Source organism: Cucurbita pepo, chromosome LG17 (genome assembly GCF_002806865.2).
Source record: "Cucurbita pepo subsp. pepo cultivar mu-cu-16 chromosome LG17, ASM280686v2, whole genome shotgun sequence".
Classification (NCBI taxonomy): Eukaryota; Viridiplantae; Streptophyta; class Magnoliopsida; order Cucurbitales; family Cucurbitaceae; genus Cucurbita; species Cucurbita pepo.
Genome location: NC_036654.1, coordinates 7788557 through 7809754, shown reverse-complemented (window position 1 = coordinate 7809754; position 21198 = coordinate 7788557). Strand labels below are relative to the sequence as shown.

General features: G+C 36.2%; 3 protein-coding genes across 4 annotated transcripts; 2 read left to right on the top strand and 1 right to left on the bottom strand.

The window, feature by feature from the left end:
* The first annotated feature begins 284 nt into the window (after positions 1–284).
* On the top strand, positions 285–9967 carry LOC111778358 (histone-lysine N-methyltransferase ATX3-like). The gene is made up of 23 exons (XM_023658135.1): positions 285–1630; positions 1713–1768; positions 1854–2049; positions 3065–3187; positions 3338–3406; positions 3501–3569; positions 3652–3740; positions 3993–4085; positions 4228–4363; positions 4466–4547; positions 4715–4814; positions 5316–5440; positions 6372–6517; positions 7146–7250; positions 7448–7512; positions 7620–7833; positions 7923–8006; positions 8097–8153; positions 8253–8342; positions 8589–8675; positions 9077–9151; positions 9262–9362; positions 9462–9967. The coding sequence occupies exons 1-23, from the start codon at positions 749–751 to the stop codon at positions 9550–9552; spliced, it is 3135 nt and encodes a 1044-aa protein (XP_023513903.1). The 5' UTR covers positions 285–748; the 3' UTR covers positions 9553–9967.
* Positions 9968–10474: 507 nt separating this feature from the next.
* Positions 10475–13568, bottom strand: LOC111778360 (replication stress response regulator SDE2-like). Its single transcript, XM_023658138.1, has 3 exons — positions 12792–13568; positions 11214–11841; positions 10475–10873 (listed from the first exon to the last, which is right to left on the bottom strand). The coding sequence occupies exons 1-3, from the start codon at positions 13466–13468 to the stop codon at positions 10727–10729; spliced, it is 1452 nt and encodes a 483-aa protein (XP_023513906.1). The 5' UTR covers positions 13469–13568; the 3' UTR covers positions 10475–10726.
* A 292-nt stretch (positions 13569–13860) lies between these two features.
* On the top strand, positions 13861–20952 carry LOC111778359 (beclin-1-like protein). 2 transcript variants are annotated; one of them, XM_023658136.1, is made up of 10 exons: positions 13861–14145; positions 14626–14951; positions 15075–15245; positions 16453–16577; positions 17564–17612; positions 18562–18720; positions 18823–18908; positions 19416–19484; positions 19697–19846; positions 20479–20952. In XM_023658136.1, the coding sequence occupies exons 1-10, from the start codon at positions 14001–14003 to the stop codon at positions 20726–20728; spliced, it is 1530 nt and encodes a 509-aa protein (XP_023513904.1). In that variant the 5' UTR covers positions 13861–14000; the 3' UTR covers positions 20729–20952. The 2 variants fall into 2 exon arrangements, with proteins under 2 accessions (XP_023513904.1, XP_023513905.1); XM_023658137.1 differs by having other exon boundaries at positions 20467–20556.
* Positions 20953–21198: the final 246 nt, after the last annotated feature.

The following is a 21198-nucleotide window of genomic DNA, read 5'->3' as shown; positions in this document are numbered from 1 at the left end:
TATCAAAATTATTAGTATTTAAGTTTTTTTAAGTTTTATTTATTTATTTTTTATTAAATTAAAAAAATTAGTAATTTAAAATTGGAAAAAAACAGATTTTAAATATAGACATGGACAGACTATGGGAATTTCAGAAAATATATTGTATAATATAAAATATGAAAAATTAGATCCAAATTTAAATGTTTTTATTATTTTATTATTTTATTTATTTAATAATAATAATAATAATAGTATATAAGAAAGGAAATTGTTCCCTACGGTTTCGTTTCGGCTTAAGCGGATCGATCCTCGGCTTTAACACAGCTCGCAGCATTGTTGTTTCGTTCTCTGCGAGTTTGAGTGATTTCTTTCGTCTGAATTTAGCATTCGATATTGATTTTCCTCGCCGGTGTTTTTCTTCCGTTTCTTGCGGATTTTGTTTTTCGATATTGAAAATTCTGTTGTTTCGTTGCGATTTCTCTTTTCGTCGGTAATCTCAGTTCTGCGGACGTGAAGGTTTCTGGAACGAATTGAATTCTCTTGAGTTTTATCGTTCTTTGTGGCTTAATTAGGGTTTATTCGTATATTTCGGCTGTATGATTGTGGAGTTATATGTGTCGCGTGGAGTGGGTATGAAACGGAGTTGAATGGTATATGGAGAAATTCTTCGACATTGGCCGGTGTTTGTTTCCTTTTTGTCGAACAAGATAATTAGGGCTTCGCATTGTTTTTCTCTAGGAAATTGGGTTTTAACATTCGTAACAAGATGATCATCAAACGAACTATGAAATTTGAATCGCCGAATCTTAAACGTTGCAAGCTCGAGGTACCCGATTCTTCGGATTACATGTATTCGGTCAGTTCCAAGAAACGGCGGACAGATGGGTATAATTCGTATCGCCTCCAACGCGAGGTTGAGGATAGTGGTTCGGGTTCTTGGTACAGCGATGGATTTTATTGGGGAGACGAATTTGAGCGGAATTCGAAGAAATTGAATGGACGGCGAGTATTGAACCGCAGCGTCGAGAAATTACGACCCCCGCTGTTGAAGTCATCGCGAGGAAGAGTTCAGATGCTGCCTTCGAGGTTCAGTGACTCGGTTCTTCATGTATGGAAGAATGAAGAACCAAAGGTCGATTTTACGGATTCCAGCATCGAAGAAAATGACGACGAAGAAGAATTAGACGGTGCCTTAGCAGAACCCAGAACGAGAAGTAAGGGATTGGCACTATCAAAACAACGGCGGTGGAAGGATACTTACAGGTTGAAGAATTCAGAGTGGGACTCATCCGATAGAAGTGAAGAGGAGAAAGAGGATGCTTTTATGGGTTTCTCTAATTTGAATGATACAAGGTATTTTAGCTCAAAAACTGTGTTGCCATTAGAAGAAGAAGAAGAGAAACCCACTAGTCTAACTTATATGGCCGCGAAGACAAATACAAATTCTGAAAGGAGGAAGGATATTTACAAGCCAGAGGAGTTTGCTTTGGGAGATTTAGTTTGGGCGAAGTGTGGGAAAAGATACCCTGCTTGGCCAGCGGTAGTTATCGATCCCTTGTTGCAAGCTCCCGAAGCGGTTCTAAAATCTTGCGTCCCAGGTTCTATATGTGTAATGTTTTTCGGGTATTCGAAAAATGGAACCCAGAGGGTAATTTTTCCGCTCTAGATTATGGGCAATAATAATTTTACTTGTCGCGTTGGTTAATTATTTAATATGTTCTAATTCACAGGACTATGCATGGGTGAAACAAGGGATGATATACCCCTTTGCGGAGTTCTTCGAGAGGTGTGTGACAATCTATTTTTGTCAGCTTTATTGTTTTTTTTAAATGATTAAATCCCCTGATCAGAATTTTATTCCTGTTCATCAGATTCAAGGGGCAGAAACAGTTGCACAAGAGCAAGCCAAGTGATTTCCAGATGGCTATCGAGGAGGCTTTATTAGCAGAAGATGGTTACGTGGACGCTAGCGTGGGCAGTATGTTAATGTCTCTTCGAGAAGCACATGTCAGTGGGCTGCCTAATGCCTCGACTTCAAACCAGGATCTGGAGTACTATTCCGAGAAGGTAAGATTCCTGAGAATTGGTTTCATTCCTTTTCGTTTGTTCTTTACCCGAATTATGTTATGAACTTACCTTTTTATTTGAGGTCTGAGTGGATTTGAGTTACTGTTATCTTCGTGGGTTTTGTTGGGTCATTGGAATGCGATGTAGGACAATCGTGTACAAAATTATATGATACCTGTCCTTCGAATAGTGAATTAATTTTCTGGGGCCTTTTCGTTTACGGTTAACTTAAATCTTTATGTCTGCTTTTGTCATCTGGCTCAACTCTGCAATTCGACACTGTATTTTTGTTGTTATAAGAATTTGTAATTTTGTTCTTTTTTGTTAAATTACATATCGCCATGTCTTCATGAGCCGGCCCCGTTGGCTACGGCCCGTTGTCAAGTAAGACATACCTAGTGGTTGCATGTTTGAATCTTAGGATTAGCTCAATAAGAAAACGTCTTGGTCCTCCGAAGTCTTTAACTTTTTAGGGAAAAAAGAAAGAACGAAAGAAAACACATATATGTAAACACCGTGTAGTTTGAGCATGTAGTCTTTTGAAGTTTAAAGAATTTCATCCCACTAGATTTTGAATTTTACATTATTTGGATGAGGATCCAGTTGGACCAATTTGGGAGGTTGGTTGGGCATATAAAAGTTCAGTAAAAAAATTATTTTGCCCTAAAAAGGTTACGAATTTGGGAGTAATGTTTCTGGAATTTAGTGCTGTGGAGTGGGCATAAATATCTTTATAGTCAATGATTACATTCGTTTTCATTGAGTTTTTTTTGTCCCCAATTCTTAGGCTTTGTTGTTGGATGTGGCAGGAAACGTATCAACCTCTATGTGTTTTCTTTCCTAACACTGGCCTTTATGTTTGCATCGATGCATGCCAGGGAACTTCAGTCCTTTCTTACATGCTTATTTTATGAATTCTGATCACTCTTATTTTCTTCTTCTTTGCACATCTACTTTCTGGTGTAATTTCCTTTTTATTTTGTTGAGATTTTTCATCAGTTAATTTATTTTACAGAAAGTAGTCAACAAAGGTTCTTCACATTGTGACGGATGTGGATTGTTATCGCTTTGCAAATCACTTAAGAAAGTGAAGGGCCCGACTTCTGCCACACAACTTCTGTGCAAACGTTGTCATAAGGTTTGGAGATGCTTATTTTCAAGATATTTTGTAGTCTCTTGCCAATCTAGAGGAAACAATGAAACGGAGAAAATAGTTTATTTTCTTATAAAATACAGCGTGATATATATGGTATTTACTTAAATTATCTAATAATTTTCATATTTACAGTTGAGACAATCGAAGCAATATTGTGGCATATGCAAGAAAATCTGGCACCATTCTGATGGTGGAAATTGGGTAAGAATAGTTTGCCATTAGCTCAAACCAATTTGTTTGCTATGTACGCTCCCATTTCTTATCTGATTTTATTTGAGCGTTTGTGTCGAATTAGGTATGCTGTGATGGTTGTAATGTATGGGTACATGCTGAGTGTGACAAAATTTCTGGCAAGCTATTTAAGGTATGCCTTCTGTACCTAGAGACACGTGTATATATCTTTTACCCAAGTTCAGGATTAATTGCTAACGTTGCCACATTTGAAGGATTTGGCACACAGCGAATATTATTGCCCTGATTGCAGGGTCGGCTCTAATGAACCACCACATGTTGAAAATAGTCAATCAAAAGCCAAGTGAGACTACAAACCCTTCTCCTTTTGTTTTTTAGTTATTACAACTTCATTTGCCTGTAAAATTGTTGGCATATTGGTATAAGTTAAAGGTAGGAGGGTTATGGAATTCCACTTTACTATTTCTGCTAATGAAGCTCTCATACATGATGGCATTAGCGAGTGATAGGAACTTTTTCATGTTATTAGTTTCTATTTTCTGATCTTAAATTTTATACCTTTGATGTTAGTTATCTGACACTTTATTTAAACCAGTCCTACGGACAAAGGTGCGGTGGCTTCCATTCCTGATAAGATAATAGTGGTGTGCAATGGCATGGAAGGAGCTTATATTCCCGATTTACATTTGTAAGTCCTGTGAACATCACGTTAAATGAAGTTTTATTTTTTTTCTCCACTTCCACAAAAGATTTAGAGTTGCCCATCATTTTAATGATTAGGCAAGTTCTTTAAGATGATGAAATTGTGATCTCGATTCCTATGCTTTTAGAGTTGTCTGCAAGTGCGGTTCTTGTGGGGCAAGAAAACAAAGACTTAGTGAATGGGAAAAACACACTGGTTGCAGAGCAAAGAAATGGAAGTATAGCGTTAAAGTGAAGGCTACAATGTTACCTCTGGAACAATGGGTTCGTAATAGTGTTTGTGTCTTTCCTTTCTTATTTAGATTTTAGTCATTGTCTTGAACTTGCTCCACTCATTATTTCTTGCAAACTTCAAGTAAATTTCAGATTGCAGAGTTCAACACGAATGGCATAGATTCCTTGAAGCCTTTGAAGTTGGATAACCAGCAGCTAAGCACTTTCTTAAGTGGTATATATTTTCCCTCAAAATATTTGACACATGGATTTTTCATTATTTATGTTGGGAAGGGTGCAGTATTTGCCAGCATCAGTCTGTTCTTGTTGTGCACTTGCTTTGAGAAATTACCAATATTGAGGCTACGTTTTAAAATATGTTTATTACATTTGCTGTAACAGGGAATTATGAGCCTGTTTATGCAAAATGGACAACAGAAAAGTGTGCTATTTGCAGATGGGTTGAAGATTGGGAAGAAAACAAAATTATCATCTGCAACAGGTATCTACACGACCTATCTAATTTTATACAAACATATGCATTTAGAATTAAAATGAACTTCACTGATCGAAGTTCTTGACATTATGAGTATGCATTACTGTATCCCACAACAGTTTTTAGGTTTAATTATTGCATTATCCTTTTATCAGCATTTCAAAATTAATAATCAATCTGTTAATGTTGTGAATTGATTAATAAAGTTTGAGACTACATGTGATAAGTAACGATTTTCTCTTGTTGGTCTATTCTTTTGTGTGCCCTTTTGTATTATTTCACTTTCTCCTTCAAAGCTGGATAAAAATGGTAATGATTAGAATCAACCTTATTTAGTAGTTTAACTGTAGGGATTTCTGATTGTTCATGCTCAACATATTCGGACTTTTAGGTTTATGTGAACCACTGGTAGCTCGAGGCCTAAGTAATTGAAATGTAATTTGATGTGTACAAGATATCTGCAACCTTTCTTGTAGTCCTTCATTTTTCCTTTCCTTTCTTTTATAGATGCCAGGTTGCTGTCCACCAAGAATGCTATGGGGCAAAAGATATTCACGATTTTACATCATGGGTCTGCAGAGCCTGTGAAACACCAGATGCCAATAGAGAGTGTTGCCTTTGTCCTGTGAAGGGTATGTATATTGCACATTTCATTTCTGGGATGTTCACATGTTTCTAAATTTTGGCGAATAATTATTTTGATATTTGAAATTTCTCAATTAAGGTCGCTATAAATCTTGACCTTTATAAGAGTCATTTTAGGAAATGACAGGCTGCTAAGTTGAAAAAAGGGAAGTACGGTCATGAATGGAAATAGGCTTATACATGCACAATAGTGGTGTTGGCTTGCTATCATTTTAAAGACAAAATGTATTCTCTAGTGTTTTAAGGTGCTTGGATGTTTTCCTTTGGTGACATGATGAACAAGGTGCAGCAGCCACCCTTGAAACATGGGAAGCACCTTCAATCAGGCACTGACCAAAGTTGCTATGTTTCCATGAACATGCGTGCAGGACAACATAGATAAAATTGCTCATAAAAAGAGTAGTGGGATTGGATTTGACAAATCTTACTATACTAACTTTGGATGCTCTGATATTAAAGATTACAAGCTAAAAGGAAACTAGGGACATGTGAGGAATTTGAACTGTCCCATCAGCGGCCTAGTTAGGGTGCAAACGCTAAACAAAAATCATATTCTTTTTGTTAGTTTCGTCGCCAGAGTCTCAAATGCAGTATGTATATTTTCCATTTATCTCTCCGACAGCAGAATTCAACGACTTCTGCATTTGAGGCTCTGAGTAATTTTTTTTTTTTTTTTTGTCAATTTTCTCTTCTCCTTTGTTTCCCCCTCTTTTTCTGATTTATGTTCTGTACTCGATGTTCCTACCCATCTTCATTTGTTTGTGCTTTCAGCAGCAACCTTTTACTGTATACTACTTATGTGCTAGTTTCGTGATAAAGTGACCTCTTATTTGACTACGGCTGCCTGCCTATTAGCTCCACTGCTGTCTAGAAATATGATTAAGGGCATTATAATTCAATAACTGTATGTTGCTTCAGGTGGTGCTTTAAAGCCTACTGACGTTGATGGACTCTGGGTTCATGTCACTTGTGCTTGGTTTCGCCCTGAAGTTGTTTTCTTGAATCATGAGAAAATGGAACCAGCTGTTGGCATCTTTAGAATTCCATCGAATTCTTTTTTGAAGGTAATTCTACCATTTTAAAATAATCGTTCCTGTTCTTGAATCAGAATTGTCAGCAGTCTGCCAATACTGTATATTTCTTACTGATGAGTTCCACCGACATTTTGATTTTGATTGATAAGGATGTCATAGTTGTACTAAATTCTATTTTTTCAATGAAAATGGTTAGGGTTTGAAGTTTCACGTTTTGATAATTTTATTTTATCCAAAGATAATACTTTCATCCCTTTTTTTTTTTTTCAATTCCATCATTAATATTTTAAAAGTTTGAATTTCATATTTTATGTATCTGTTTTTTATTTTCAATTTTTTGTTATTAAAAAGCCAAAATGGAAGTCCTGACTGTGCTAGAATATTAAATTCATTAACAAAATGATGTGACACTAGAATGTATTTTCTCTATTGAATGTAAAATCACCTCATGTTTGATATAATGAGTTCAAAATGTTCATTTATAAATTATTTTTTTTAGAAGGTTAGAGATAAAATTGAGGAATGGCCTATACATAAATGACAAAATAATATATTTAGCCTTTTATGTTTGCATTTCCTCTGGGATTTATAATGTTGTTTTTCTATTCTGCAAATAGATGTTTGCTGTCTTTACATTTTTTCTTTTTATGGATAACAGAGATGTGTAATCTGCAAGCAAAGTCATGGTTCCTGCGCACAGTGCTGCAAATGTGCTACTTATTTCCATACAATGTGTGCTTCGAGAGCAGGATACTTCATGGAGGTAAGTGTATATGGTTGATATTATGTAATCTTTACAGAGTATTTCTGTAGGTTAACATGGTGTTATAATTTTTGACCTACATACATGCCAATGCATCTTCTTTTTTAGAAATAGATTGATCTCTGTTTCTGAGTTGGGAAATTTTTAAGGGTGCAACAGGCTCACAATTTCTTAACTTGATGTATATTTGCTTTCAGTTGCAATGCTCGGAGGAAAAAGGGCGGCAAATTACTAGAAAACTGATATATTGTGCTATTCATAGGTAAGGTCCTTACTTTACTGAAGTTATTTTGCTCTCTCTCTCTCTCTATTCCTTCTTATTTGATTTGATATAGATCCTGAGGCTCAAAATCCTTTTTTGTCATGCAGAACACCAAACCCTGATGCTGCTTTGGTGGTGCGCAGTCCTTCTGGGGTTTTTGCAGGCAGAAACTTGCTTCAAAAGCAGAAGGGATGTTCCAGGGGATCAAGACTAGTTACATCAAAGGTAGAAGAACTGTCAAAGTCTTCAGCCTCTGAAACTAATGATATTGAACCACATTCTGCAGCAAGATGTCGTGTTTATGTTAGACCAACAGATAAGGTTGTCCACGTTTGACCATTTCAAAAATTATTCCTTGACCACAAACTTTTGATTTCTGTGCCTCACCATTATTTTCCGTATTTTTTTAGAGGGTCGAAGGACCAATATTCCATCGACTTATGGGGCCGAGCCATCATCCATTGGATGAAATTATTAGCTTGAGTACACGCAGAGTAATTTTCTTTTCCTGATTAGTTTAACCTCACAGTTTTAACTCATTTTCAAGTGAGTGATTAAATGAATACATTGCTTTCTCTTATAAGGAAGGAGAAGACCCCCAATTATTTTCCTCATTTAAGGAACGACTTCGCCACTTACAGGCAAATGCTACCTCCTCTTGCAATATCCCTTCTTTTTGTATATTTCATCTTTTTAATGAATTGTGTTGCTATTTAACTAATTTCCTCGTATGATTTCAGAGAACTGAAAGGGATCGGGTTTGTTTCGGTAAATCTGGAATTCATGGATGGGGCCTCTTTGCTCGTAGGAATGTTCAAGAGGGTGAAATGGTAAGGATGTTTCTAATTTCTTGCGAGGTCCATTCAAATGTGTACGTTTATGTGATTAGGAAGTTTGAGCAAACAGTTTCACTGAAATTTTCTGAGGCAACATAAAATGCTGTACTTTGTGCTTCCTTTTTTAGCGTTCCTTGATGCTTTTAACTTATTGCATTTTCATCAAAGATAATCATGGGGTTGTGGTAGTCTTCTGAGACAAAGTTTTAGTTATCTAACCGAATGTTCATCCACCTTTAGGTTGTTGAGTACCGTGGTGAGCAGGTGCGGCGTAGTGTAGCAGATTTGAGGGAGGCTCGGTATCAATTAGAAGGAAAAGATTGCTACGTGAGTTACTCGTTTAATCATTTTTATTATGCGTGAAGTGTTCCATATACTGGAAAATGGTTATATTTCCAATGCTGAAATCTAATTTGGTTTATCTGATAGAACCAAATATATTGAAATATAAAACACAAGGGAATTACAATATAACTCCCACAAGTGTTTTTGGAACTCACTCTTGAGATCACTCAAGCCTAAGCCAACTAAACAATTGGCTACCCTCAACCTTTCAAAATCCTGGNAGTGGACCAGTTTTGCTAGAGATACCTTTTTTTTTTTTTTTTTTTTCCTTCCCCTTGTTCATATCCAAGACAGTTCTTTTCTACCTCTCAAAGGCTGCTGGGGTTTTATTTTATTGTCCAAGTATCTTAATCACCAATTTTCAATTGATTATATGTTTGCAGCTCTTCAAGATCAGCGAGGAAGTTGTAATTGATGCCACAGACAAAGGAAATATAGCACGCTTGATAAATCATTCGGTAAGCAATATGCTCGAAGTTGGATTATTTCTTGTAATTGTTTGATTGTTTGGTGTGGAAGACTGAATTGGCGATGTGTGTGTGTGTGTGTGTGTGTGTGTATGGTGCAGTGCATGCCGAACTGCTATGCAAGGATAATGAGCGTTGGTGACAATGAAAGCCGAATAGTTCTGATTGCTAAGACCAATGTTGCTGCTGGAGAAGAACTAACGTAAGAACCGCTTTCTTCCAAGTTTCAATTCTCTTACTTAGCTTCACTTTTCTTGTTCATTAATTGACATGTTTGGGTTTGTACGAAACAAACAAACAGCTACGATTACTTGTTCGATCCAGACGAACCTGATGACCTCAAAGTCCCTTGCCGTTGTAAAGCTCCCAATTGTCGGAAATTCATGAACTAACTCAAACTCGGACACCGATTCAACCAAACTAAAACTCAAATTCTTTTGCTACTTTTCGTCTGCAACATCTACTGGAGAGAGCAGGTACATTTTTTTAAAGTTGAAAAGAAAAGAAGTTAGAAGGCAGCAGCAGTTGTTTGGGTATCATATTCGTTTTTTCCTCTTTCTACTACACCCACCATTTGTATAGCAATTTGTAGCGTAGGAGGAATAAAAGTGTAAATTCAATCTGCGGCTCTCTTGGGATGCTATATGCTTTCTAAATAGTGTGTGTTTATTTTATGAAAACTTCTTTTGTCTTTACTTTTAAATTTTTTTCTTTTGTATTGCTTTATTTGGGAGTCAAAACTTGGTAAGTTCTTGTAAGATTGTCGTAGTTTGGTATTCAAAGATAAAGCCACCACTAATTCCCATACTCTTCTAACCTCCCTTTTTATGTTACATTCTTCATATATATATATATATAGATAGATACGTATATATATATATATATATAGAAATGCCTCGAAAATTATATTTAAAGAGACATGAAAAGAAGATATTTGCTAAAATAATAAATATTAATTATCTGAATTTCATTAAAATGGCATAAGATCTTCTAATATATGAATCTCATTTAAATTTTAAATACATATTTTTCTTTAATCTCTAATATTATATATATTATGCAATATATTTAATATATTAAATATAACTTCAAAAACTTAAAATTAGATTTATTTATTTTTCTCACCACATATAGGGATATAATATATCAAATATGTTAAATATTAATTTATCAATTATTTTTTTATTTTTTAAAATATTTTTTATTATTCAACTGAACTATTAACTTAGAGGACCCGTCTCACGACTTGTTCATAATTACAATGACGGGTTTTGACCCTCTTATCGAAGTTACAAAATCAACACTAAAAACCTATTTGGTCAAAGAACAAAAACATAGTTTTAGTTATTATAACACTATCAGAAGTGTACAAATACAACACAACCAACTTGTACTCAGAAGTTCAAACCTTCCCTATACTTCATAATATCATATTTGTTGTACGTACTAAAAGAAACTGACTCTACTTGACCACTGTGATTGAGTTCATCCTAATATCATTACACAAGTATGGAGAGAAATCAAGTCGCTACAATATGATAGAAGTCGGTTTACGAAAATTTACAGTCACTTTTTGGCTAGAAGCTTCTTTGGAACCTTGTCCAATGGCGTAGACTTGAGCAGGAAAAGCCTGGCTGCCCTCTCTTGCAAAGTACCCCCACATTTCAAGCCTCTTGCTTGCAGTTCCGACTTCAGCCTTTCCAATCCAAGAACCTGGGTATCAAGGGGAGATAATATGAATATACTATGCTAAAAACAAATCGAGTTTCATTCACTTTCAATTCCGAAAGCAATAACGTGTAACACGAACAAACATGATGGTTAGTTCGTGTTGCACATCATAGAGCCCTCCAAGTTTTGGAATGGGAGGATTTCAAACATATATAATGTTAGAACATAAAATTTAGTCCACCTAATAAAATGTGTTAAGGTCTTGTCATGTAATAGACAAATATATTAGGAAACTATTTATCAATGCAATGCAACCTAGCAGACGTAAAAAATAGATGAAAAAGGTGCATAAGAAAATGATAATTCGATTTCTGGATCATACCTCCATGTCAGCAGCAGAACTAAAATCTTCAAAATTCAGTGGTGCTGATGAATTGATTTTACTTGCACTTGTTTCCTTACGATCACTCAACTTGGACACTGGAGAGCCATTTGGTTCAGGAAGGCTCGACAAATCTTCAACAATTTCACCATTGTTTGGAACTGATATATCTTGAGGATTAGCAGCTACATCTTCTATGTTTGTGATCTCAACCCCATGAGCACCCTGTTCTACGGCCTCATCTTCTTGATCGGCAGAAACAGCAACAGCAACAGCCTCAGCCTCTGAGCTACGTACAACTGCACCCTGAGTAGTCTGGTCGTTAATCTCAACCTCATCAAACTGTTCAGAACAAAGAGCTTTTTCACTGGAGCTTCCGACTAATTCCATGGTTTCCTGCACTGCCACGTTCTTTTCTTCCTCAGAACCACTTTCACTGGAGGCTTCCCCAGAACCATACCCATGTTTACCAAAGTTCACAGAGTCCGAACTCCCTTCGGCATCCTTATTTAAATCAGATTGACAATCATCATTCAAGATGACTGATTTCTCGTTTTCCTCTTCACTATCGGAGTCATCTGAATCCAAATCGTCGCTGTCACTTTCACCCATTTTCCTCTTGCCCATCCTGGATAAAGAAAAGAAAAGAAATTATTGGCACAAAGCTAATAAGAAAATGCTCAGGTTCAAAATAATTCATCAATAGTTGACTAATAGAAGAAAATGATGTTAATGTTGCTTTTGATACCAGTTTTGGAACTGATCCAAATGTTAAGGTGGAGTTTCTTTCCTTTTTTCGAACAGAAGTGGATCGCAATAACAAATGAAATGCTCACTATCAAATAGCATAGGTTCATTATTTGAAGAAGTCATTCCAATAAAAAACAGCAAGAAAAAACGAAAACCTAAGAGGGAAAAAAGTGGAGTAGAGTAGACAAAGACAGTTTCGTCGGTATAAAAGGAAGATTAATAAAGCTCCACCAGATTTCAGCCTGATTGGTGAATTCAGGATGCATCACTTCACTCTTCATATCCCAGACTACTTCCTTTCAACCAAAAAACTCATAGCAAGAAAGATTATGAGGAGATGGCATGTGTTCCTCAGATACCCTTTGCAACTCGATTCTGGAAGATCCTCCACCCAACATTTAATAATCATATGACTTCCCAAAGAGCACCGAAGGCTTTTCAGATACTGAATTGTTCAGTCACATATTCATAAAGGAAAAGAAGCATAGATTCTTCAACTATTTAGAAAATGCCATAGATATCTTTCTAGACAACGCAATTTTTGCTGGCCAAGCTCGGTACAAATTAAGATCCTAGTTTAATTGTTTATAGTTCATAGTTCATAGTTCATCTGATCTTTATACCAATTGCAGGGCCTTTTTTTTTTGGGTAGTCTTCTTTGATTTGTGGCTTGGCTCTCCTCCCCTCTAATGCAACTTCACAACTATACTATCTACGAAATCTTGGTTTCCAAAAATAATTCTAAAAGATGCACTTTGAAGGCAAAACAATTAGCAAACTAGAACATAATCGAAGGGATAAAAGAAAAGCAAAAACTAAGATACTGACCAGATCTTCAACTTTTTAGCATCTGCACCATTCGGCATTGAACGACCCTTCCTTTTTCCCTTCCCACCCTTCATCACCGCATCTCTCACGGATTTCTCCACCTCAGCCACACAACGCGCAGATTCCTCCCGATACCTCTCTACATACTTCTGAGTCGCAGAATCCCCAACTCCCTTCTTCCCAACCTTGGATTTCTTCTTCAGAAACTCCTCAGCCACCTTCTCCAATCTCCTCTCCTCCTCCTCCGCCTTCCACTCCTCCAATCGCTTCTCAGCATTCACATGCCTCAACCTTCTCCCACTCATATCCCTACAAGCATCGAAATTATTGGTCTTCTTCTGCCCCGCTTTCGTCGCCGCCCCACGCAGCAACGATCCAAACCCTCCCTTACCTCCAAGCAGCCTAAGCAGAAGATGAACAGTAGGAAATTTACCCGAACACTCATCGAAACATGAAACAACCGAATCGTCCTCGATCTGGCGAACACCAGTTACAAGACGCTGGTGATTTGGGGGAATTCCAGTGGTTTCAAAGAGACGGTGCTTGATGGCATGGCCATGAACAGAAGGGGATGTCAATTTCAGAGCTAGGGTTTTCCCGTCTAACAGCCTGACGAAAAGATTGAAAATCCGGCCACTTCCGCTTCTGGGTATGTCGGTAGCCGCCGCCGCCTCCATTGCAGTGGAGCTTCGAATTTTGGTTTCAAGAGAGAATTCGAAGATCTTCCAGAGACGCAAAAACTATGAAACTGAAATTTTTAGCCCAAAATTGCATAAATATATTTGATTTTGGATTCTTTATCTTGACCGGGATCGGATTTTCCGGGATTTATCATTTTTTATTTTTCTTTTTAATTTTAAAACAAAATTAATATTGTTTTATTTATTTTAGTATTTAATTTTTCTTTTATTATTATTATTTTTTATATTTAATTACTTATTTTTAAAATTTAAAAGTTTATTAGAAATAAATATTTTGAGTATTTAACCCTTTTTTCATAATTAATTTATAATTATTTAATTGATATTTAATTTTTGTTATTTGATTTTAATTTAATCAATTATGTAATCAGTCATTCCTCAATAAACTGCGAGGCGCGAAGGATTCATTGGTTTTCTTCTGCTTCCACGCAAGATCACCGGCGATTTTAAGATTAAAGAATTACAATTTTTTCTCATTTGAATCAATCCGATTGCAAGGGGACGAACGATGGGCGACCGGAAAATGGGTCGGATCTTGCCTGGGGACCCGAATGTTCATCGATTCGGCTGCCAGAGCTGCGGCCAATCCTTATGCTTTGTCGGCGTTGACACCCATGCTGATAAGTTCATCAGCGATCCTTCTGTTCGATCCGGTTAACTTCTTGACTCTTATTGTTAATGTTTTATCTTCTTGATTTTGGAATTTCAGATGTGATTTCTTTAGTTAGTTTAGACTTGTGTAGTTATTTACGCAATTTGTTGCCGTTCGCGCCAGATTTTGTTGCGATAATTTGAACGGTAGAATTGGATTGAATGGTTTTAACTTCGTTGAGGGAGAGTTTGGTGTTACGCACATTGAAGTTTGAAGGAGTACAGTGCGTCTTATTGTGAATTTAGGCCATGGATTGTTGGAGAAACCACATGGGAAAGATTGTTGCCTGAATTGATAACGGCTTCTATGTGTTGTAAGAGATGTGTGAATGATTTTAAGTGTGATAATTTACGTGTGGGCAGCGAGAGAATCAATTGATCTTCTGGGGTTTTAAGGCATGAATGGATATTAGTTTAATGTTCTGACTTCAAGCTGTATGATTCTCTTGATGAACATATGTTCCGGTGATGAACACGTTCAGGTATGCAAGGGTCTGGAGCTCATGGTGCCAGTAGCATGTTAGCTTCCACGCGCATGGATAATTCTTTTGTTGTGCTGCCGAAGCAAAGGCCTCAATCACAAGGCGTTCCTCGTCCTCGTGAGGGAGCTGGTCAGGCTGACACAGGGCAAACTGGAAAAACGATGGAAGAGTCGTTTGTAGTTGTGTATAAGAATGAATCTCCCTCTGATGGAGGTGGAATGCATATACCATCGCCAGATGGGGCAATGCAACCAAATAATTCTGGGTTTCACACTACCATAACTATCTTAAAACGTGCTTTTGAGATTTCCAAAACTCAAACTCAGGTACTCTAAAGCAAAATAACTTGAACTTTTTTTCAATTTCATTTCAACATAGAGGCTGATTAGGTTCTTCATAAGTTTCATGGAACTGGTTATAAAACTGTATAACTCGATTTCTATGTCCAGGTGGAGCAGCCTTTGTGCCTGGAATGCATGAGGGTTTTGTCGGATAAACTTGATAAGGAGGTTGAAGATGTGAACAGGGACATTAAGGCATATGAAGGTTGCCTCAAACGTCTAGAGGGGGAGTCACGGAACGTTCTTTCTGAAGCTGATTTTCTTAAGGAGAAATTAAAGGTTCAATTTCACAATGATGTTTAGGCATTTCTTTCTAAACTACATTAGATGCTGATTATCTTATTTTTGAAGGACGGCATGGCGTAGGAAGTCGTGGAGAAATTTTTCTTGAGATATTGATCTTATTTGAGTTTAAGGTTTGGTGTTATCCAAAAATTCAAAAGCAGAAATATACTTTTTCTCTTGTTTAGACTAATGAAAGATACAACCATGCTGATATAGAAAAGAAAAATCCATTACAAAGGGATTGTGTATTGAGAAACCTGAACTAGAGATTACAATGAGCGCTCCAAGTTGTTAAGAGTAAATTGCCTTAAGAGCCCCTTGGTTATGTCGACCCTAGCACACGAACACTAAAACCCACAAAACAATTAGTACAACTCCAAGGGAGAGTTAGATGTAGATTACCTTTAGGTCGAGTGCCTAGAAGAACCCAAGTTCTTTAACTCCAAAGTTGGAACACTACAAATTTGATGACCGATTGACCTTAAATGTTTTTAAGACATCCAAATTCTTAGCTATGCACAAGAATCACAAAGGGGTTTTCTTGGTGAGGCGCACGGTTTGTTGTGGTCGTGTCGTGGACATGGACTTGTAGGTGTGCACATGGACTTGTAGGTGTGCACATAGGTGATGATGTGGTTGTGTATGTGCATTTTTGGCTCATTTGAGGTTTGTATGAACCTAAGAGGTTGCATGATCACGTCACATCTCTTCTAAATGATATTAACTTGCTCCATTCTTCAAACATATAAAAATCCTAATGTACCAAATTTTAGTACATTATATGTTGCGGTAACATGTCCTATTATTACTATTTCTTTTACTCAAATCTTTTTAGTGACACTAATGATAATGTCTATAATGACTTGTTAGAATCTTTGATTTAAAAAGTTGCCATTGTAGGCATGATTTTATAGATACTTCATACAATATCTTTTTTAATATTTTATTGTACACTTTTATGATTTGTAGAATTTTTAAAACTAATATTGAGGCTTGTGCCTCAATTTTTCCAATTAGCCTCGAGGCTGCCTTTAACTGAGCAAATTCATAAAATTTACTCATAGTTTTAGTAAAGATACAAATTGGATTAGTTTCTTATTTGAAAAAAATAGAGAAAATGAATTTTAATCAATAGCATCTTGAGTGGCTTATTTTCATTTGAAGAGTCCGGTTGTTTGATCTTCTATTTATTCTGGTTTAGATTGAGGAAGAAGAGAGAAGGCTTGAAGCAGCCATTAAAGAGACAGAGAACCAATTTGCAGAAGTGAATGCTGAACTAAAAGAGCTAGAACTTAAATCTGTTCGGTTTAAGGAACTGGAAGAGAGGTACTTGTCATTTTGTTTGAAAAGGAAACTAAACTTTTTATTGATTATTGTAAAGTTACACAATAAGAGAGCATCCAAACCCTGTTTAAGGAGTCTAACTAATTTCCCCATATTACGTTAACAGGTCAATTTAGGAGAATATCCTGTAAACACCTAATTACAAAACAAAGAAATTAATAATCACCAAAAAGATGCTTTATATGTAGCTACATCCCTTCTCTCACGCCACATGGCATCTTCGTCTTAAAAATATTCTTTGTTTCCTTTTGAATCAACTTTCTGCTGTAATTTCTGGCTTTGCCTCTAAATTTGATGACACAAAGTTTAATATGTTATTCCTGGTACATTTTCCATCACCCATGAAAGATTGGAGTCTTGACATATCATATGCAAACCATTCTGTGCATACAAATAATGGAAGAACAAATGATATTGCTCTATCTACACTTGGGCCGACACAAGACGCAAACTGAAGGGTGGTGAAGCCGTTTTTCTTGGAAACTTTTCTGTTGAAATTTACCCCTCCAGAGGTTTTTGTATTTCTATAGACAATTTTTTGGGAAAATCTGGTTTTCCCCTAGTAGAGCTAGCGAAAAAGTGAGGAGTTATTTTATTAATATTGGAAGGGGAAAATAAAAACAACGAATGGGGAACCACACCTTTATATTTGTAGCCCAGATCACTGAACTTGTGAAAATAATTGCTCTAGTGAACCAACCTTTAAGCTAGGGTAAAAAGTAAGCCGAATAACTAAATCAAATAAGAAAAATATGGAGTAAATTACAAATAATTTCCTTACTAGCCCTAATATCACCCCCACCCTTGTTTTGACCCCCTAATCAAGATGTTCTCTTTTACTGGCGGTAGTATTCATTTATGCCTCCGCAGATGATTTCTTTCTTTCAAACTTAGATATATTTGGTTGACGTAAATTCTTGAGATACTTTGAGGTTGGTGATTGTTTTCTTGTATTCATTGAACGACAGGTATTGGCATGAATATAATAATTTTCAGTTTCAGTTAATCTCACATCAGGTATGCCCTTTATTTGTTATCCTTTTTTTGCTTTTAAGATTTCATAGGAACCACGAAGATGTTAATAATTATGTTACTCTTTTGTTGCTGGATTCAACCAAGGTTATTATTAATATAGCCCAAAGAAGTGAATGGAGCCTCATATAATGAGAGAGATGTAAATTAATAAGCATGTTTATAATTATGACTGTCGTTAACCTAAACAAATTATAAGGACGTAGGCATCTGTATGTCAATATAGTATCTACTTAAATATGCTTGGATAACCACTTTTTTCTTAATTTGAATGTGTATAACCGTGGCAGAGTAGCCTTGCTGCCACAATCCAGTAAAGCTCAACGTTATGTTGTTGCTATTCATATTTAAAAAAAGAAAAAAAAAAGGAAACAAAAGGAATGTGTGTTTTGGTCTAGCTTGGCATGTAATGAACGTCTAAATCTCTAATCATAGGACTAACTTGATCATCTGATTATGATAGCCTGAGCCTTTTAACCTTGTGCTCATGATCAAAAAGGCTTAAGGGAGCTTTAGCTATCAAAATAATCTTCCAGGATAAATAAAAATTATATAAGGAGCTTTTGCTATCAATATAAGCCTTTTTCCTATCACTGGCAACCGGTAGCATATAGAATTGGTATTGCATCCTTGCATTAGGTTTGTCTTTGCAAAAAAACTTCAAATCCGATCGCAAATGTGAACCTGGGACTTGATTGATATGTTCTTTGCAGAAAAATGGAAGAAAATTAGAACCTTCTAATATTTCATAGTAATATAAACTATTAATACGTTCTTGATTTATAGAACTGCTACACTACCGCTTATGACCCATATTTCTTGATTTTAAATGAGGGACCCCTGTTCACGATTAACTTTTCAACATTAAAAGAATTCATAACCATCCTCTGCGTGACAACTTTTCTATTACGTTGTTGAATGAGGACTATAACAGGAAGAGAGAGATGCAATTTTAGCAAAGATAGAAGTTTCACAAGCACACTTGGAATTGTTGAAGCGAACAAATGTGCTCAATGATGCATTTCCAATCTGGCATGACGGAGATTTTGGAACGATTAACAATTTCCGGCTTGGGCGTCTTCCAAAGATTCCAGTATGAAAACTAGGCACATTCTGTTGTTCTGTGTTCTAGAATTTTTAGTCATTAGACTCCCATCTTTTTTTTCCTGCTAACTTTTTTAGTCGAAACATTTAGGTTGAATGGGATGAAATAAATGCTGCCTGGGGACAAGCTAGCCTTCTTCTTCATACAATGTGTCAGTATTTCAGGCCAAGGTTTCAGTATCCTTTTCGGAGTAACAATTTCTGTAGGATCGTTCTGTACAACACCCATATCGATCATTAAGTTCCTTTTTCTTGAAATTTGTACTTTGATTATTATATTTGCATTTATGATTTGGATTGATTGAGATGAGATGATGTTGCAGACCTTTAACAAATTGGAAACGAGTTCTAGTAAGAAAAAGAAAAGGATAAAGTAGGTTACTTGACAATTTTAGATTTGAAATATATTCGAAAATAAAAGGTATTAGAGTGATGCTTCTCATATTGAACAATAGATTAGGAAAATAAGTTGTAAATAATTTAGTTAAATTGGTAATTGTTCCATATTGCATTCTGGTTTGGAACATTGTTGAATGTCCAAGTTGATTGTTTTGAACTTCTATTCTGGGAACAATACCATTGCCATTGATTCTTCCGTGCATCCTTGGTGTCTACAACGTCATAAATGATTTAAGGATCCAGTTTGAGTAATGAAACCCATTTCCTTAATTCGTTACTTCCTAGATATCGTATTAAAATACTTCCAATGGGGAGCTACCCTCGTATCATGGACAACAATAGCACATATGAACTGTAAGTAATGAATTCTTAATATAATGCCTTAGTCTGGTTCCTGTTACTTTGTTTTGTGAGTCGACACAGGAGAAACTTGGTGTACTGAAATATGAGGATTGATGTTTTTTTTTTTTCCCCGATCTTCAAAATTCTACCTTGTTTATGTTTAGTTTCCAAATCTTCTTAAAGTTCTTCAGGGCTCTTGATATGATATGTAGTAACTGAAACAGGTTTGGGCCTGTGAACTTGTTTTGGAGCACACGTTACGATAAAGCCATGACGTTGTTCTTGACTTGCCTAAAGGAATTTGCTGAGTTTGCAAATTCTAGGGATCAGGAGAACAACATACCGCATGAGAAATGTTTCAAATTGCCATATAAGTAAGTTCCATTATTTTGGATATCATTTATTCCATGTGTGTGATTGTATTATCTTGTAGTTGTGTTCTCTTTTATATATCTCCAATATTATTAGCTGTGTTACCTTGTTTATGCATGTATAGTTTCTTGCTGTTCATGCTGCTTGTCTAGATTAAGGCACAATACCAAATGAATGACAAAACTCTTGGGATTCTGTGTATGATATGAAACTCAGGCATTACGATGATCAAGTAGTTTCATCCTGGGGATAAACAGAGTAATCTAACTTAAAACAATCAACAAAGATTCTGTGAGATCCGACGTTGATTGGGGAGGAGAACAAAACATTCTTTATAAGGGTGTGAAAACCTCTCCCTACCTGACGCGTTTTACAAACCTTGAGGTGAAGCTCGAAAGAGAAAGCTCAATAGGACAATATTTACTAGCGGTGGGCTTGGGCGGTAATATGTTAAGAGGGCATGAACATGCCCAAAATAGGCATTTTTACCAATTTTGATTGAAACTGCATATCAATCAAAATCAGCCTCTCACGTGTGCCATATTACGCTAGTTTTCTTGTTCGTGCTCAATCCAGATATTCCGACATCAATCTAGCTTGCTTTTTTGATCATCATCGTCAGATAATGTTGCAGGATCGAGAACGACAAGGTCGAAAACTACTCCATCACGCAAAGCTTCAACAAACCGGAGTATTGGACAAAAGCTCTCAAGTATACTCTCTGCAATTTGAAATGGGCTCTCTACTGGTTTGTTGGCAACACAAATTTCCAACCCCTTTCTGCAATCGCCTCATCGCACAATGAAGTTCCTTCAGTTGGCTCTTTGTATACCAAGGGCGGAGCAGACCCGAGGTCCGGCTATAGAAATTCTTCAAACGGGTGATCATAAGTTGCAGATATGACTGCATGCCTCTGTACAGTAAGCCTAGGATTTAGTCTCTCTCTCTCTCTCTCCCTCTCTCTACATGAAGGCATATTATTTCAGAGGTTCACTACTTTTTCTTCATCAACTATTTGGTTATATAGCAAGACAATTGGTTAACAATGCCTTTGTTCACTCTAGGAATATTTGCTTATAAATAATGCTTTTAACATTATTAGCCTCCACATCGTTCTTCAATGATGCTGACATGATTGACAATAAGGGAAAGTCATACCCTCGAGTATAAGAGAAATTTTCTATGCCTCCTACAGGAAGGGCTTGGTGTTGGATGTTTATTACATGTCTAATTTATATTCCTAATGTAATTATATAATGTGAATAAACTTGTAATTCAAAGAGATTTCATTTTTATTCTCATCGTGCAAGTAGAATGGTGCTTTATATGTAAGTTTTATTATCTAGAATTGTTT